Source organism: Elaeis guineensis, chromosome 2 (assembly GCF_000442705.2).
Source record: "Elaeis guineensis isolate ETL-2024a chromosome 2, EG11, whole genome shotgun sequence".
NCBI classification, from domain to species: domain Eukaryota; kingdom Viridiplantae; phylum Streptophyta; class Magnoliopsida; order Arecales; family Arecaceae; genus Elaeis; species Elaeis guineensis.
In genome coordinates, this window is record NC_025994.2 from 89,595,656 (window position 1) to 89,615,353 (window position 19,698).

The 19,698-nt window shown below is 41.2% G+C and overlaps 2 protein-coding genes across 4 annotated transcripts; both read right to left on the reverse strand.

Moving 5' to 3' along the window:
• Positions 1 to 3,732: 3,732 nt before the first annotated feature.
• LOC140855701 (protein NUCLEAR FUSION DEFECTIVE 4-like) lies at positions 3,733 to 8,175 on the reverse strand. Of its 3 annotated transcripts, none has more exons than XM_073252114.1 (3): positions 7,670 to 8,175; positions 4,588 to 5,680; positions 3,733 to 4,202 (listed from the first exon to the last, which is right to left on the reverse strand). In XM_073252114.1, the coding sequence occupies exons 1-3, from the start codon at positions 8,126 to 8,128 to the stop codon at positions 4,126 to 4,128; spliced, it is 1,629 nt and encodes a 542-aa protein (XP_073108215.1). In that variant the 5' UTR covers positions 8,129 to 8,175; the 3' UTR covers positions 3,733 to 4,125. The 3 variants fall into 3 exon arrangements, with proteins under 3 accessions (XP_073108215.1, XP_073108216.1, XP_073108213.1); XM_073252115.1 differs by having other exon boundaries at positions 3,733 to 4,238; XM_073252112.1 differs by lacking the exon at positions 3,733 to 4,202 and having other exon boundaries at positions 4,330 to 5,680.
• A 6,022-nt stretch (positions 8,176 to 14,197) lies between these two features.
• On the reverse strand, positions 14,198 to 18,134 carry LOC140855461 (uncharacterized protein At4g38062-like). The gene is given in 2 exon segments (XM_073251344.1): positions 14,198 to 17,159; positions 17,162 to 18,134. Coding segments are annotated over 2 exon segments (3,651 nt in total). The 3' UTR covers positions 14,198 to 14,481.
• Positions 18,135 to 19,698: the final 1,564 nt, after the last annotated feature.

Sequence of the window (19,698 nt, forward strand, 5' to 3'; positions counted from 1 at the left end):
AGACAGCATCCACACGGACCGGATTGGTGTCCGACGGAGACCCTCCGATGTTTAAGTCAGAAAAAGAAGTTGGTGAACAGTAGTTTTTGAATGTAGAAAGTAGTAGAGTTCTGGCTCGAGCTTGCTTATCCGTACTGTGCACTTACCTCCATTTTATAGATGATTCTGGTATAACTGTCAAGCACGTGGTCCTACTTTTTATGGTACTAAATTATCAGACCATAAATATAAAATTAGTGGGACGTTAATTCTCCTTAATAGCCGTGATACGTAGTTGATTACCGTTTGTGATGGTTATGGTATATTGAGTAGATTAGCCGGCCATATGTAGGTAGAATCGACTATATGTCGATAAACTCTATGAGCGACCGTCGGTTAGTAGTTCTGTTATGCCGACGGTTTAAGTCGTTCGCTTAGCCGACGATTTAAGTCGTTCACTGTCGATCGGTAGTAGTCGAATCATTAGTCGAATAGTCGACATTAGTCGGCCAGCCGACAGTAAGTCGGTGCGGTTTGCTCAGTCGATCGATGAAGAGTCGGAACCGCATAATCAGCCGATATGCAGTCGGAGTCGTGACGACCAAAATCAAAGATCGGTCGATTTATCCCAACAGTTTGCTTCTTGTTTCTTTGTAAGTGTTGGGTATAAAATACCCCCCAGCCGAAGTTCATGATGGGAGTGACCCTCCAGGGATCCAACTGACTTTCGACCTCCGGCAACGTCTCTTCAAACCTCCCAAACGGCCGAGCCTCCACCACACTCCCAAGTTTTGTCGACGAGCAGGACCCCGCCAGCACCGACCAGATTCTTCGCGACGTCCAGACTCCTACAGGAGCCAGACCTCGTCTCCGACTCCAGCCACGGGGAGACTCCGTCCGGATTCCTACAGGAGCCGGACTTCGTCCCCAACCTCAACTGCTAGAAGGCTTCACCCAGACTCCTACGGGAGCCGGATCTCGTCTCCGACTCCAGCTGCAGGCAGGCTTCGTCCGGACTCCTACGGGAGCCGGATTTCGTCCCCAACCTCAACTGCTGGAAGGCTTCACCCGAACTCCTACGGGAGCCAAGCTCCGCCCGCGACCTCACTTACAGGTAAACTCCGTCCGGACTCCTACGGGAGCCGGACTTCGTCCCTGACCTTGATTGCAAGTGGACTTCGACCGGACTCCTACGGGAGCCAGATCTCATCTCTGACTCCATCTGCAGGCAGGCTTCGTCCGGACTCCTATGGGAGCCGGATTTCGTCCCCAACCTCAACTGCTGGAAGACTTCACCCGGACTCCTACGGGAGCCGAGCTCCGCCCGCGACCTCACTTACAGGTAAACTCCGTCCGGACTCCTACGGGAGCCGGACTTCGTCCCTGACCTTGATTGCAGGTGGACTTCGACCGGACTCCTACGGGAGCCAGATCTCGTCTCCGACTCCAGCTGCAGGCAGGCTTCGTCCGGACTCCTACGGGAGCCGGACTTCGTCCCCAACCTCAACTGCTAGAAGGCTTCACCCGGACTCCTACGGGAGCCGAGCTCCGCCCGCGACCTCACTTACAGGTAAACTCCGTCCGGACTCCTACGGGAGCCGGACTTCGTCCCTGACCTTGATTGCAGGTGGACTTCGATCGGACTCCTACGGGAGCCAGATCTCGTCTCCGACTCCAGCTGCAGGCAGGCTTCGTCCGGACTCCTACGGGAGCCGGACTTCATCCCCAACCTCAACTGCTGGAAGGCTTCACCCGGACTCCTACGGGAGTCGAGCTCCGCCCGCGACCTCACTTACAGGTAAACTCCGTCCGGACTCGTACGGGAGCCGGACTTCGTCCCTGACCTTGATTGCAGGTGGACTTCGATCGGACTCCTACGGAAGCCAGATCTCGTCTCCGACTCCAGCTGCAGGCAGGCTTCGTCCGGACTCCTACGGGAGCCGGACTTCGTCCCCAACCTCAACTGCTGGAAGGCTTCACCCGGACTCCTACGGGAGCCGAGCTCCGCCCGCGACCTCACTTACAGGTAAACTCCGTCCGGACTCCTACGGGAGCCGGACTTCGTCCCTGACCTTGATTGCAGGTGGACTTCGACCGGACTCCTACGGGAGCCGGGCTCCGCCCACAACTTCGCTTGCAGGCAGACTTCGTTCGGACCTCTACGGGAGCCGGACTCCGTCTTCTACTCCGACTGCAGGCAGACTTCGTCCGGACTCCTACATGAGCCGGACTCCGTCTTCTATTTTCAACTGCAGGAAGACCTCGTCCGAGCTTCTATAGGTGCCGGACTTCACTTCCGACTCCAGCTACCGACTCCAACCGAACTTCGGCCAACAAGTCTGGACCCCCTGGCAGGCCACAATAATGGCCACGGTCCTGCTCCACTCCTTGCAGCGGACCCTACGCAGCTCCATCACTCCCTAGCAGGCCACAATAATGGCCACGATTCTGCTCCACTCCCTGCGGCGGACCCTACGCAGCTCCATTACTCCCTGGCAGGCCGTACTAACGGCCACGATTCTGCTCCACTCCCTGGCGAGTACGACAACGGACGCCGCTCCACTCTCCGCAACTGATTCCACGTGGCGAGCCATGATGACAGCCACGACTCCACCCCATTACTCTTCATGATAAACTCCTCCTGACCATGGACAGCCCATTGCCAGACGGTTACAGACATCACCATCAGTCTGTTGCTCCCTCCGCCTATAAAAAGGGGACCCCAGATATGTTATTCTCTAAGCTCTCATTTTCTACCTAGAAACTCTACTAAAATTTTCGTTCAAGCACTCCATTCTTGTTGAGGCAGAGAACTGACTTGAGCGTCGGAGGGTCTTGCCGGAGCAACTCCACCTCCGGTTTAGACTTCTTTTGCAGGTCCTGATGGCGACCGCGACTCTCTCGACTCCAGCTTCTCCGGCGCAAATGGATTTTTGCACCAACAGTAAGTTTCCTTATAATTTTAAAATATCTCAACAAATGAAGCAGCAATTACTTGAAAAATACTTTTGAAAGCTGAAGTCTATGCTCTCTCTCTCTCTCTCACTCGCTCTATACTCGGATGAAGTAAAAGGCTAGGGATTGTATTGAAAGAATGATTCACCTTCCCTTGCACGAACCTATCAATGGATCCCACAAGCATCGCTTTGAGATCTATGCAAGCTGATGCATGAGAGTTTTTTGAGTCCTTTGAGAGCTTTATGGAACACGATCCAACGAACAATGTCATGAAAGAAGATCAGTCATTCCTTTGCACAAACGGTACAACCCAAACCCCAAGCGTTAAAGCTTCGAAGGATTTTGGAACACAAAGTTTCAAACTACTAAACTTGAATACCCATAGAAAACAAGGTGGCTGTTCACTTAGCCCCCGATTTCATCAAAAGAATAGCCGTAGAAAATGCAATGATAACAAATAATATTTACCACCTTTAGGAACTCAATAAGCTGACTTTAATTAGCTGTTGAAATAAAAAGAAGTGAGAAAAGGACATTTCTTAAGGAACATATCATCACTAGGAGTTTGTTGTTCATATATTCACTGTGGATGATACTTCATGGCCAAACTTCTGTTTTTTGACTTCTGCGGTTACAGCGTGTCCTTGGTATTTGGCATTTTCCTCTCTCTGCTATATATGCATATGCTGGAATGATGAAGAGAAGAAAAGAGAAGGGAAAACTTGCATTGATTCAGTTTGTCAGTTTGACTATGAAGAGATGACATTCATCAGGATATAATCATCATTTCAACAATTTATGATATTAAAAGCTGGATTTTATTTTTTAAAGGGATAGTATAGAAATAAATAAATACAGAGCCTCTGCCACTTCTTAATTTGCATTGAAAATCACTCTTAGGGCTATCTTTTACTTAGAAAAGTGAAAACCTTTTTTTTTAATCCTTTTCCTTCTCTCATTTTAAACACAAAATAATCACTCACTAGCTCCACAAGATGTTTTGTATTGTCCATGGCTAAGAAGCAGCAAACCTACTCGATGCAGGTCTGCATATATTTGGAGAGGTGCAAATCACTGCTTCACCATCCAAGTAAACCAACCCCTACGAGAGCCAGAGACTTCATAACAATTAGGATTGGGACACAAGGCAGGTAGATACCTACAGTTGATATCAATTGTACTTCTCATTCAAGAATGACCACAAAGGCCCTCAATGATCTCCATAATAGAGAATAAGAAGCCCTTCTTAAGCCAGCCATCCTCTCCTATTAGGTCAAGTAAGCATGAATGTCAACAGTCCACTGTAAATAAAAGAAATAAATGATTCTCTCAGCTTAATCATACTACTTCCCAGGCAGAGTAATCAAAACCATGCTAAATATGGAGGACCCATCATCAAAATAACATTAGCATTTCAAGCTTTCCCCTGTAGCTTATTGTATCTTCATATTTACAGCAAAAAAGAGTTATATGATGGAAGAAAATAAAGAAGGAAACTGAGTTCTCATTCTACAAAAGAAATTTGTAGTCTTGCATACACAACCTGCTTATAGAACCTCCTAGTCCTATAGAACAATGCCAAGGCAACAGCAAACCCGAAAAGGCTAACAAATGACATAATCAGAAATGATAGCATGAAGCAATGCTTACCCATGCACTTTTGTACATCTGTCGACGATGACGATGATTCCATGTCATATATGTATCCCACCACTCTTACAGAGAGGATATAAGAGCCAAAGGGGCTTGCAATGGCAACAGTGTTAAATATGGTGCCAAAATGCCTTAATCCAAATATCTCTGAAGTGATGCTGGGCATCAATGCCCATTGTGAACCATAACACACACCAACCAGTACAGAGCCCACATGTAAGGAACCAGGAAAGCCAGAAGATATTATTGCATGACCAATACTCATGATTGCAAGTGTTACAGCTATAAACAGGGGCCTTGCACAGCCTCTCAACCGAAGGAAGTAATCCGAGATGTAACCAGTACCAAAACGACCCAGAAAATTCCATATACTCCATAGAGAAACTAAGGTACTTGTTTCCATGCTCGTGTAGCCTAGAGAACCTCCAATTTGACTGATATTATTTACTGTTGCCAATCCTGAACCCATACCACATGCCATGGCTAGAAACAATAACCAGAAGTCATATGTCCACATGGCCTGCAGTAGATTCAAGTTTTCTCCCCTTGGCAGCAGAAATGTTTCCTCACTGTTTCTTTCATGCCCATTATCACATAGCATTTCATTAGGTCCAACATGATCATGCTTCATGCAGCTTCTTTCAGCTGCTAATTGGCTATACCTTCGCTCTTCTATAACTTCCAATGAATTGATATCATCTATCAATCGGATCCTATCATGACAAGAAGCTTCTGCCAGTATCTTTGATTCCTTTGTCTGGGCTTTTACTACAATAACTAGCGGAGAGATGAGCAGCAGCAAAAGCATGAGAAATATGAGAATTCGGGCTTCTGATCCCACAATCATAACACATTCCCCTATAATAACGAGCATAAGATAGCCAGCGATGGTTAAAGCAATGAGTGAGAAAACATCGAGAAATTTCTTGTCACATCCTTCATCTGTCTTATGAACTTCTACGAAAAACATAAGCAGAAATGTTAGGAGAGTGGGCAACAGTGCAAGCATTAGAAGGAAGGAGCTTGGATTGCCATTGAACAATGCCCCATATATCTGAATAAGTATTGCACCACTTAGGCCCAGAAATCCCTGCATGGAAAAAAAAAAATGTAAAAAGCACTTATCAGATGACCAAGGCAAGAACAGACCAGAAAGAAAATATAAGAAACATGAATCAACTGGAGGAAAAAAAGAAAAAGAGGGACAAAGAAAAAGGTGTGATGCAGCAGTAAGCTGATAACTGAAACTATATAACAAATATCATATAAGATAACAGCATTACAACTATTTCCCTTTGGCACAGGAGCCTATACTTATGATCAGCTTTTTATGCTATGAGAAAAAGAAGTTCCATCTCAGCGTCAATGCACTTTTTAGGGTAAAGGGAGGAAGACACCCAATTTGTTGGAACAAGAAGGATAAAATACACTAGTCTGATGGATGCAAACGAAGGAGGAAATACAAAAAGGAAACAGGAAGGGGCGAGGTGCAGTAAGGACTAGGAGAATAATGAGGCGATTTTCTCCCAGTCAATGTACCAAACCTAAACTTTAAGATCAGAGCAAGAAGCTCATCATGATGGATTTATAGGAGTTCACTGGAATCCATAGCATGCCCCTGAAAAGTATGGAATCTACAATAACTATGTCATGTGGAATCTCCCCCTTTTTTTTTTTTTGTCTACATAATAAGCTAGCCCTTGCCAACCACACCAAAAAGTACAAAAATAGAAAAATCGGCATAATATTTGCATATAGTTGAATATCAGAAATAGATCTTTTGCTCTGACTGATCGATAATACTTAGTTGTGTACGACAATTTACATTTGATACCAATTGACAAAGATGGAAGTAATTGTCTTGGAGCTTTTATTTCTCGCATCAACTATGCCAATCAGATTTATTAAGGAGAAGAAGCCCTTACCTTAGCTAACTCTTTAGTGCAGTAGTTCAAAGCGCTTCCACAAACTAATTACAGGTTGTATGAATAATTACAAGTTTGGTGCTCAGTACTAACTCAGCTAGCTCAAAATTCAAAAAAAATTCAAAGCATTCGCTAATTATTTGCATATTGAATTATTGAAAACTAAAAGAAAACGAGAATCAACTATCATTCCAAAGGAATGGTGCTAGAACTACCCATGCCAAATCCTCATGGAAACAGCCTTAATTGCTCGAACACGACCTCCTATGCATGGGGGAGTGGTGCGACAGCAGAGACAAAATCCAGTTCGTGAAACAAAAGTCAAAATTAAAATAAAAATTCTTAACTAGATGTAAAGTGACCAATAAAATATGCTAATTCAAGGGAAAACAAGATGAGACACGTAACAGCAACAAAGGAATAGCAACCACAGGAGCAATAGGAGTAGTAATATCAGCTAACATCACTAATTAGGCTATTTCATGAAAAAGTCATGAAATAGACTTATTACTGAAAAATCATGAAAAAGTCGTGTGCAATTCATGAACAGTCCATAAGCATTGTGTGTCATTGAATATTTCTTAGACAATTATAGAATTCTACAATAGTTCAGGGAATTTTTCGGTCCATGAAAAATTCAACAGCAATTTAAAATTCCAGCCTTATGATATTATGCAACAACAACAGATCATGGAAATGGAATCCTATGCAATCAGCCATCTTCCTAGAAGGACACATGGACAAAAAGCGAGAGACCCAGTAAATTAACTGGCACATCTTTCAGTCTAGGAAACATAAGTCTCATAAACTAAGAAACCCCACCAATGGGCCTCCCAAAGCAGGACAGCTCTGATGATGCTGTATTCATAAACAGAATCGCCACAAAATTGAACTCTATGCTTCAAATCTAGCATCTGCATCAAGAAACATGTCAACCTCACGCAACAACAGTCCTGGTACTCAAATTTTCCACGCAAACTAAGAACAGAACAAATCCAAAATCAATTCATGCCTTAATTTATTCCTAATCTCCATCTACCGAACAATACGCCAAATCAGAACAGCCAAGCCCCCGAATTCACCAAATATGATAGCATCCGAAGAAAAAGAAGACTTTTTGAAAGGATAGGAAGATGAGCAAGAGGGGAGATGACCTTCATGATGCCGATGACGGTGCCCCGGCTATCGGGGAAGTTCTCGACGGCAGTGACGACATCGGCGGTGTTGAAGAAGGTCTGGGCGTGGGCGGCGAGCAGCATGTAGACACACATCAGGAGAGGAGGGGGCCGGGGGAGGACGCCTGCGACGGAGAGCCACATGAGGAGGTATCCTGCGAGGCACTGGACGGCGCCGGCGGCGAGGACGGTCCAGGGGCGGGCTGGGAAGGCGGAGGAGAGGATGCCGGAGAGGACGCCGACGTTGGCGCCGACGTCCTTGAAGAAGGCGACGGAGTCGAGGGTGGACTGGTCGTAGCCCTGGCTTGCCTTGAGGAGTGGTGAATACACGCCGAAGCAGTAGGACGCACCGGCGGTGCACTGGATCCACGCGCTCGCTGCCAGCGCGGCCCACTTGCTCCGCCTGCCGGCGGTGGAGGATGGAAACCACCTGCCCATCGTCCGCTATCTCTCGCTCCTTCGCTCCTTCTCCCCACCTCTTGCCAGCCTTTATAGAACTTGTGAGAGTACAGGTGTGAGGAGTGATGAGTAGAACAGTATACTCATGCCCTAAAACAGTGCCACGTTAGCGCCGTGTCGCCGCATTTTTGCTTACGTGGCTTCTTGTTAGTTGCATAACAGTGGGAATCGTGTTCGGTTCGCGCACGTGTATTAGGTCCACCTGGGGCGCCAGAAACACGCAGTCCCATCGCTTCCAGCGGAACCGGAGGGTCCGGTTGGATGGGATCATGGGACAAGGAAACTTTGCCCCACTTTTAAAATGGACAGATGGACCTGCCTGTTTTTTTTTCTTTTTTTGGTAGAAAGGCTGTTTTTTTTTTTTCCTTAAACCATGCATGGACAGGGAAGAAGATGTGTTAACACCAAGATTGAAAGGAGTTTTGATCAGTCACGCCTACAATAATCTTTTTCAGTATGAAAAGCATGTACAGGAGAGAAGATAAGGAAGTAGCACTCATGAAAAAACAATTACCCCTTTCAGATTAATGTTGTCCTGCTGTTCAATGAAATCCCTATTGAGGAATTACTATTGTTTGAAATTAAAAATATTTTAAAAATTTAAAAATTATATACATATATATAAGATAGATTATGCTCATTAAAATGAAGGATTAAATTCGGTTGCCTCTAAAGCTGTCTGATCCCAGACGAATCCCAAAATAACAAGAGTCTCAATTAACAGATTAACAGGATCTGTTAAAAAGGCACCAATCGATCGGATGGGACATGCTACCCACAGCCGGACCCATCCTTCGGTATTATCATTTCAAAAACAAAAACCACTCTCCCATGGACCACTTCATTAATTAATGGGATCCACTTTATTAATTTTTAACAATAACCAGCTTGGAACCCATGCAATACACGACATATAATTTTTTTTTAAATAATATTTTATAAATTAAAAATTTAATATAATATAAAAAATATTATAAATATATCAAATATTTTAAATAAAAATATAAATTCAAAAACACATATCTTTTTATCTGATTCACGATTTGCAGTACATCCAAATTTTCTCATCTTCAACACTATGAGAGTTAGACAATCCAAAAAAAAGCTAAATATCTTATATTTATTGCTGGATAGTAGATGGATTGATGTACCATTTAGTTTAAATTTTAAAGAATAGACCCTGAAAAAAATGATAATGAAAGACTTGGTAGGGACTTAGAGACCTGTATATATTTAAACAAATCGATATAGAATTATTTAATGATCTAGCAAGTTAGCCAAATAATCTGGATACGTTGACTTAGACTTGAACCCTAATTTGGATGAGATCTACATCTTGTTAAATTAGAAATTAATTGCATTGCAGAAGTACTTGACCTAAATAGAAGAAATCAAAACAAATCTGTTCCACTCACTCTAGCCACCTTAAGTCTTATCCTCACATCTTAACCATGGTTAACAAAATAGTAAGCCCAACCCGAGCAGTAGAGGAAACCTATTCTCGTCCACTCCAATCCATCTACTCCTCGAGACCCACCCCACTTTGTGTGGCCCACCGCAGCTTCCAGAAAACCTTTGATTAGAAGGTATTATAAGAACCCAAAATCGTAGATTATTTATAGCCTTGGGCTAATTAATACACATTCTAATCCCCTCTTGTGCTTCCTCACCTATTTCTATGGGTAGCTGGGAGCCACCATTCAGCGAGCTCGCCTTGGCAGCCCGCCCTACCTGTTCTGCATGTCCCCCTTCTCCTCTTCCTCGAGTGAAAAAAAAAAAATTTCTGCACTCTCTACCTCCAGTGAAGCCCTTCACTGCTCTTGTGAGATCTAGCCGAGACCCAATGATTGATGGTGAGCGACACCGTGTTCCTCCCTTCCAACTTGTTTTAGCACTGAAAGCTCCAGATGTGCAACAGGTCTACAATAATTTTCATGAAAGTGACATGGAGAACACAATATGATGGGTCCTAAATAAATTTCTTATCATAAGCAAAGCAAAAGCTAGAGCTCTAATCAAAATCTATCAAAAACAACACCAAAAATACATGATTCATTAAAAACATCTCAATCTGTTTCTTAAACTCTTCACGTATGTATCCTCATGATTGAAATCATAAAGATATTAACCAAACACAAATCGATCTCTAGAATAAACTCCGAAAATATCAAAAGTAAAAATCTCAGCTTTCCCATGCAAGACACGTTGTGATCAGATCCAAACTTTTAAAATGAAAAAATTAGATCCTTTAACCAAATCTAAAAGGAAAAGAAAAAAAAAATCTAACTTCCATGATTCTAAAAGCAAAACTAAGGGACTCCTTGAGCATCAGATCAGACAGTAAACGAAATTGAGAGAGATAGCCGAAGTAACACACTACGAATGCACCAGAAATAAAATCATAATCAAATTTTTTTTTCTCTTTTCTTATTTTCTTATTTTCCTTTCTTCTTTCTTTTTTTTCTCTTCTTCACGGAATAGACAAAAAAACTGCCCCGAGCCCCACAGCCACCGTAGTGACTTCAAGCACGCCAACCCCACCACTACGGTGCTCGTGCGGTGACGGCACTAGGTCCCTCCGACATCGCGACCACTCTATCTCTGACTACTACCGTGCTCGCTTTGCCCGTCCCTGCCTCATTTTTTCCTCCCCCGCCCCTCCATTGCTCTCCTAAAACCCCACCTCGAAGGGAGAGGAGGAAGAACCGTGGAATCGAAAACCGATGGAGGAGGATGGGTCGGTGGCAGAGGAGCAAGAGGGATTGGTGGTGGCCGCATCCTCGATGATCTTGAGGGTGGAGCGGTAGCGAAGGAAGCGGCGGAGATCGTCCTCGATCTCCTGCCAGGCATGGCGGCGACGTCTTCATTTTCCTGACACCTCAGATTTCATTTTCTACATTGCACTCAACCCCATCATCGGCATCCTCCAGCCGCCTCTGCTAGCTGCACTGCCGTCAAACCCAACGTGGTTGCTCTATTTTAATATATATATATATATATATATATATATATATATATATATATTGAAAAATTTATACTATTCTATTAAAATAAATAAGAATATTTCAGAAATAAATATTAATCTACTCAGGATAAACATAAGTCTTTGAAGATAAACATTTAGTCTGTGCTAATAAACATAAATATTATAGAAATAAATAGAAGCTCAACCTCACACCTTTGGTCAAGTCAGGACTCACTCTTGATAAATAGCAATAACATGAGATAAACACAAAGTTTGGATAAAGTAAATATAAAATAGTGCAGAATAATCACAAAACTCGTTGAAGTAAATACAAACAGACTATGGATAAGCAAAACTTGCGAAGATATTTGCTACCTTCCAACGCTCACTTTTTAAAGAAAAATACTTGACGAATGAACACTAACCTTCTCACTAAATACGAACCCTCCAGAATGTGGCTCCCATTAAGCTGTTAAATGAAAAAGAAGAAGAAGAATTATTTATGGAAGATTGCAAACTAACACATGCAATCACTTTTAAGATAGATTTGAATATCAGAGACTGACGCATCCAATCATTTTTTAGAGAGATAGAGTTGAATAAATATATCATCTCCTGGTTTAGATTAGGACATCCAGATCCTAGCTAATGACTCCATGTGGAGCTCACATAAACAAAAGACCGAGAAAAAGAGTCCAGATATGGGCATGGCAGACCTCCAAGTAAAAATTAAAAGAACAGAAGGTGAATTAGCTGTCTGGTGCGTGGCTGAGATCACAATTGCAGTGATATGATGAGCCCGTGTGTCACATAGTCAATCAAAATGGAATTTGAGAGCCTTCAAATCACTCAACGCCAAATAATCCCACAACCCGGTTGAAATCAGTTGTCTACAGATCCAGAAATAAAATCAAATATAAAATTAATAAAAACAATTCTTAGGAATATTGTGTGTAGTATTAAAAAAGAAAATATAGAAGAGAAATCTGAGAGAGAAAAGAACAAAGATCTGAGTGTATTACTAGGCATATTTCGTGACCCTGCATAATGAGTTACCGGTGTCCCTTAAAAACAGCCGGAAGCCCCTAAAATTGTCTGTTCTATCAAAAGTTGGCCATAAACAGTCCCACAAAAATTGCTCAGGTGTATACCTTATATGCGTTTTATTGTTTTTTTTTCTTTTGCTGGTAAACATAAATCATGACTGAATACATACAAAAACATAAATCAACTTAACATGTAAAACTAACAATCTTACACTGATAACTCAGCATTGTCTGTATGGATTATGTCACAAACATGTCGAAGAATAGGTTCTCTCCACCAAAGAGGAAATTAATTAACAACAAGTAGGTATATGGTGGAACAAAATCCAAAGCATGTATTTGAGCTCTGCCAATGGAACAAAGCATATACATATGTGCTGAAGGCTATCGCAGAAGGCCTAAAGTGTGCATCAAGTTTCTGTTAGAATAGATAGAAGATATTAACCCAAATGACAAAAAAAGTATATACCATCTCTGGAAAAGAATTATAACATTGGCACTGACAATGAAACAGGCAGAATCAACATTCCAAGTGATGATACTTCTATTTGGCTTGGGGCGGGAAGGGGGGGCGGAATCTACATGAGATGATCCATCAAGGCAAGAGAAAAGCATTAGTTTCAGAATATCAATGCAAACAATCTTCTTGAAAAGTGTCGTAACAAACAATATTAACTCTGAAGGATACATAGAAGATATACACACCATTAATTAGCTGTTAAATTTTGATTTTGTTCTGATACAGGAAACTTCATAATCCAACATCAAGAGAATATTGTGCGTATAGAGACATGAATTGATTGCGGTTCTACATTTAAATGAAAAAATGCATTTTGATTTTCATTAGAGAGCAAAATGATGAAAACTATTCCATGTCATAGCAACCGTTGTGTTATGGACAGTGTACAATTAACTTTATTTGCAATTCTAATTTTTGGATAACTCAGATAATCAAAACCTACTTCTCTCAAAAAAAGGACAAAGATAATGAAAACCTTATTCTGGCACTACCTTTTCAACATAAACAGATTTACCATGTTCAAGAGCAGCAGTACAGTGACAGAATTCAAGAAACTGGATGAGATAGATATATCAACTGACAAATTTAGGATAATACAGATAGAGACCAAAAAAGGAAAAGAATCAATTGAGATGAATATGATGAAATAGATAAGTAGTCAGGCCCTCATATCCTGAAAAAGAGCCTTTTCCTGTATACTACAAAGTCTTAAAAGAAAAATTTAAACAGTCATTTCAACTAGTCCTAGTTCATTTTTTTTGGGAAAAAAAACATAATACAAAACTTGGTATTTACAAAAGAGGGGAGAAAACAGGAGCCATTGGAGCTGAACTAGGCCTTTGAAAGCTGAAACTTAAGCCAAAATATTCAAATGAAAGTATGAGATCAATTGGTCATCAAATGAAGATGAAGCATGCAACAGAGATACCATGAAAGAACCCACAGGAGAAAGATCATTAATGAAATAAGAAACAGTAGGGAATTGTATATTTTTTAGAACCATATGATAAAAGAAAATAAACTGAAATTGCAAGCCACCATGACCTGAACATACTTTGAAACATCACTTATCCAATTTTAAACATGGTTAGATGGACGGCATGACACCAACCAATCCACTTATCTTTCTCGAAAGTCTCTTATTTACTTTATGTAGAAAAATGAAGGTGGGAAGGCGAAATTTCAAAAATGCAACAAAAACCATAAGAAAAGCATAGAAAACTATGCCATGGTGCCAATTACATACTCATAACTGCTCTTGTAAAGAGATGAAAATAAGCATATACTGATAATTGAGTTTTTGTCATGTGGGTGCTTCCAGCACCTCCCACAACCACCATAAAGACTTGCAGGTGTAACCTCCTGGCCATGGGTGTTGAAGATGGTAACCACAAATTTTTGCAAATGATTGTACTGCTGAAGTCAGCATTTGTGATTGAAAAATAAAAATGCAGTTGTAAGTAGGTACAGTAAAGCTAGAAGACATTTTGCTTTTGCATTAAAAGCAATAGTAATAACCAAGTAAAAAAGGATAGTTACATTTAAGAATCGCAATGTTACTACATGAAGCAAGAATTTCTTGTATGTTTTTTCCAAAAATTAGAGGGGCTACAGGTCTAATTCAATCAAAATATCTGCAGCAAAGTGTTAGAAGCATTAAAAATACTTTTAAGGTATCTGACACGATCACCAAGTAGCGTGGACAAATGTTGTCATCAGAGAAGGCGGTTAAAATAATTGCAAATACCTTACAACAAATTTCAACTCCTGACAAAATTTGTCCAACCACTCCTTCCAACAATCAGCAGTTATACTCCTTCCAAGGTGATCTTCTATCAGTAGCTAGTCCTGCTTTGTTCCTTGAAGGGGAGATACAGTTCCTCCCATCTAGTTTGCTGGAGCTGAACAGATCCTCCCTATCAGAAGTTTTCATACTGTCTTCATTCCCAGCTTTCTGCATGACCCTATCCCAAGTTCTAGTAAGGTCTTCATCCATATGAAATATCATGCATATAATTTCATTGAACCCCATTATTTGCCCAACTAACTTTTCCCTTTCTGATGTAAAATGTGCAACGATATCACGAAGGGTTTTTATGTTGGCTGTACACTGTCCTAGCTGGTCCTCCAAAGTTCTTTTGTTACTCTGCATGCTTTTAAGTTCCTTCAGAACTAGAATTTGCTCTTTCTCCTTTTCCAACCTCACCGTTGCAATTTCGGCTTTAAGTCGCTCTACACACTTCTTTGAATCAAGTGATAATTTTTCTTCAACCTTCAATTTCCACTGGAGAGTGCTAATTTCTGTTTCCAGTTCAGCAATCCACATGTTCTTGAACTGGATTTCCAGCTCATCAAGCAGGTAATCTGCTGCAAACTTCTGCAAAGCCTCATAGAGCTTGCAGATCTCAAGTTGTTTGTCTGCAAGATTTGAAGCAGCAGCAGCTTCAACAAACTGGGTGATATTTTGTTCAAGTGATAAAACATGCTTTTGAACACCAGCAATTATGTTCTCTTTTTCTTTCATAACTTTAAACCACTTCACTTTCTCTTGCTCGAGGGTCATCAAAGTTTCACTCTCTCTCAGCACGCAGTTTTGTTCTAGCAAATCAAATTTGGTTTCTATTCCTTTCAATCTCCTGTTCACATCCTCTGCAAATTCAAGAAATTTCTTCTTGTGCTTTTCAGTGATCTTCTCAGCCTCTAACTTGACCGGAGTCGCAACTTCTGACTCTCGCCTGGCATTATCTTCTTCCATACAAATGATGTGCTGCCAAAGCTCTTCTAAAATCTTGTCTCTCTCTTCTGTCATGTGGCGAAAATTCTCCTTTTCTTCCATGAGAGACTTTTCAGCTTGTATCTTGGCCAGACAAGCAACCTCCAGTTCCCTTGTTGCTGCTTGCCTTTCATCATGATATCTGTCCAGTTGAGTTTCTAAATCAGACTTCATTTTCTCCATCTGCTCCATAACCAGTTTCTGTTGCTCCAATTCAAATTCCACTTTGTTCAGCTCACTGGTTTTGTCAGCAAGAGCATAATTTGCTAGGTCTAGAGCATATGAAGCTTTTCTCCAATCCTCCTGAAGGTTGCTTTCCTTCTGAGAAGCTCGCCTGGCATTATCTCCTTCCATACAAACAATGTGCTGCCGAAGCTCTTCTATAATATTGTCTCTCTCTTCTGTTTTTTGGTGAAATTTCTCCTTCTCTTCCATGAAAGACTTTTCAGCTTGCATCTTGGCCAGCAAAGCAACCTCCGATTCCCTTGTTGCTGCTTGCCTTTCATCATGATATTTGTTCAGTTGAGCTTCTAAATCAGATTTGATCTTCTCCATCTGCTTGGTAACCAGTTTCTGTTGCTCTAATTCAAATTCCACTTTGTTCAGCTGACTGGTTTTCTCAGCAAGAGCATAATTTGCTTGTTCTAGAGCATTTGAAGCTTTTCTCAAATCCTCCTGAAGTTTGCTTTCCTTCTGAGAAGCTCGCCTGGCATTATCTTCTTCCATACAAACAATGCACTGCCGAAGCTCTTCTACAATCTTGTCTCTCTCTTCTGCTATTTGGTGAAAATTCTCCTTCTCTTCCATGAGAGACTTTTCCGCTTGCATCCTGGCCAGCAAAGCAACCTCCAATTCCCTCGTAGCTGCTTGCCTCTCATCTTCGTATTTGTTCAGTTGAATTTCCAAATCAGATTTGATCATCTCCATCCGCTCCACAACCAGTTTCCATTGCTCTAATTCAAATTCCACTTTGTTCAGCTCACTGGTTTTCTCAGCAAGAGCATAATTTGCTTGTTCTAGAACATTTGAAGCTTTTCTCAAATCCTCCTGAAGGTTGTTTTCCTTCTGAGAAGCTTGTTCTTTTAGGCGGTCAAAATTCCTGCATGATTCTTCTAGCATCCCTTTATATGTGTCAAGCTCTTTCAGCACCAGAGCATGCTTCTGCTCAATAGATTCTAGATATTCAGTCCTGCTTTGCAATGAGTCTACCATCTCATGTTCCTGCATAGCCTTGGCCTGAGCTTGAATAAGAGCAATGTCCTTCTTCTCCAATTGTTTAGTCATAAGAGCAATTCTTTCCTCGACTTTTGCACCATGATGTTCCGCCTCATGTTTCAATGTTTCAATCTTTGAGCAGGACTGCAAAAATTTCGATTTCACTACCATAAGCACCACCGACATCTCTTCATTCTCCAATTTTTGTTGCATTAATAAGGAATGGCTGCCTTCTAACTCAATCTGCAACTCCTGAAGCTGTTTATCTCTGGAACTTAGCTGGGATAAGCATTCATCCAAATTCATCCCGAGTTTCTCCATCTGGGTTTTCAATTCAATTGCTCTAGCCTTCAGTTTCTCAGAACAACCTCTGTGGGCTTGCTCCAAAGCTTTAAATTTCTGACGCAAAGTCTTCAAAGAAGCAGCAGCACCCACTCCATTGATTTGCGCTTCTTGATGTTCCTTCAAAGATTCCCGCAACTCCTCATTTCTTGTTCGATTTGGTATCTTGTATATTCCATTTCTTTAAGGGCTGTTGCTTTGATAGACAATGCATTCCTTAAAGAGGCAATCTCTTCATCTCTCCTCGTTGTCAGTGCTTCAATTGTCGATCTGGCCTCCTCATACTCCAAGACAACATTGTCATGCAGTGCCTTTGATTCAGACATTTGAACCTCCAGCAATTTTCTTCGGCTTTCTTCATGTGCTAGAGCTTGGTTGCACATGTTTAACTGAGAACGAAGGTCTTCCACCACTCTAGTTTGAGAATCCAAATTCATCTGCAAAGTATGAATCTCATCAAGCAAGTTGGATCTCTCCGAACCCCATTCCCTTTTAGCTGCCCAAAACTCATCTTGAAGCTTACTGTGAGCTTCCTCAAGATGCCTGAACTGCTCAATCTTCCATTTGAGCTGGTTCTCAACTTCCCCTTTCTCCTCCTCTAATTGCAGTAACATTTCATCTCGCCTCCTCACTTCTCTGGGTGCCTGAGCCCTATGTTCCGCATCAGAACACCTCCTCTGAGACACTGACAGAAGACTCTTGAGCCCTTCAATCTCTTCTAGATATGAACACATCATCCTCTCCTGCTCTTCTCTTTTAGCATTGGCTTCATCCAAAGCCAATGCAAGCTCTTTGTTCTCCCCTTCCAGATTCCTCATCTTCTCCCTAAAGCTGGTCCTCAAATTTTCATTTGCCAGATCCAGACTCTTCAAGGCTGTTTCTTTTTCGGCAAAACTAGATTTCAAATTTTCGCATATCTGCTTCACCGAACAAATTTCCTCTGCCTTTGAATCAATCTCTCTCTCTTGCTTCTCAATCTTGGCCTTTGCTTCTTGGAGCCTATCGACTTGCTCGTCGTGAGCTCTCCTCAAGTTCTCAGACAGTTGACATTTTAGCCGGTACTCTTCCTTGAGCGTCTCCATCTCCGACCTCAAATCCTCCAACTCCTTGTAAACTTCTTCCATTTCCAGTGCTTCAGTCGATCTGGACCCAGAGAATATTTTATCGCAGTTTTAGGAGTATTTCTTTTTCCAAATTTCAGAAAGTAAACTTACGCTGTTTTCTTCAATAGAAACACATCAGAACAGATCAAAAATATTTGCCACTGGTCATTTCAGTGCTATAAAGAAAGCTATTAGGTTCACCTAAAAATGCTTAAAAAGAAAATGAATCGAAAAAACCACCGCCTCGCACAAAACAACAAAAAAGACAAAAAGAATCAAAACAGAGATCACCTCAGTGAAAATTTAAGATGAGATCTGAGCAAAATCAAGAAGAGTAGCTCCAAATTAGCCCACATTTTCTTCGAGATGGCTAAAAAAGAGAGGGCACTGCAACTCTACAGTAGATCTAGTGCAAAAGAGGAAGGCAAACCCTAGACATAGAATTGGGGAAGGAAACTGACCTGGGAATGGAAAGAGGAGGAGATGAACGCAAGCCGGATGTATGGATCTCCCCCGGTATTACCTCCTGGAATCTGTCAGGAAGGCTGGAAATCGGACGTAAATGAAGTCAAGCAAGGGATAGTCTCTCTCTCTCTCTCTCGTGTCCTTTGCCCCCACCCCTGGCGGCTCCGTTTCGGCGGGCTGTTGGTATGTTTTCAACTTTTCAAAATGGAGATCGAGGGCTTCAGATTTGTGCGCACGTCGCCCTGGCACGGGTTTGCCCACGGAAAAGTCAGTCGATGGTCCACCTGGCAGGTTAGCGTCACGTATCACGCGAAATCGAGATTAGATATATATGGACATGCGCTGTCGCGCTTTTTTTTAAATAAATTTTTTCCCTGATAAGCAGATTCCATATTTGTATGTATGATTTTTTGAAAAAATAAATTTTATATATTTAATTGATTATTAAAAAAAGTGGCATATTCTAATGATGACTATCGGGGAGTTTTTTTGTCAAAAAATTATATGAAATATCTGTTATGTTTTAATAAAAAAATAATTTATCATGTTATATCTAAAACTTAAGAGTATTTTTAAAAACAAAAATTTATCCTAATTTTCAGTGGATAGGCATTGGATTTTGTTATATTCCATATGGATTTTTTTTCATAAAATATAAAAATTTATTTTTATGAAAAAGTTATTTTTCTTCTCTTATTTGAAACTCCCATCAAATATAAAGTATTTTTTTATTTTTTTAGTTGATCATATTTTTCTTCCTTCTCCTTCCACGAACTAAATAAGTTTATAATTTTTTTTTTTGATAGAACAAGTTTACAGTATTTGAATGGCATATTGTTGTACATGAAACTTTCTATTTTTGTTGCACGATCAGTGTATTTGATTTGTGCCATTTATATGTCATTAGTGTAGGTTTCTTACATTAACTTCAAATTTGAAAACAACAACCGTCCTGGACTTGGAATCATTTATCGATGTTTGGAGCCACCTTTTTCATGTGGGATACAATATGGTAGTAAATATAAGGGATGATCTGATCAACTTGGGAAAATGGTACTTGACAATAAAGATGAAGTATATATATAGAGAATATGCTAGCAGGGCTTGTTTGAATATTTGA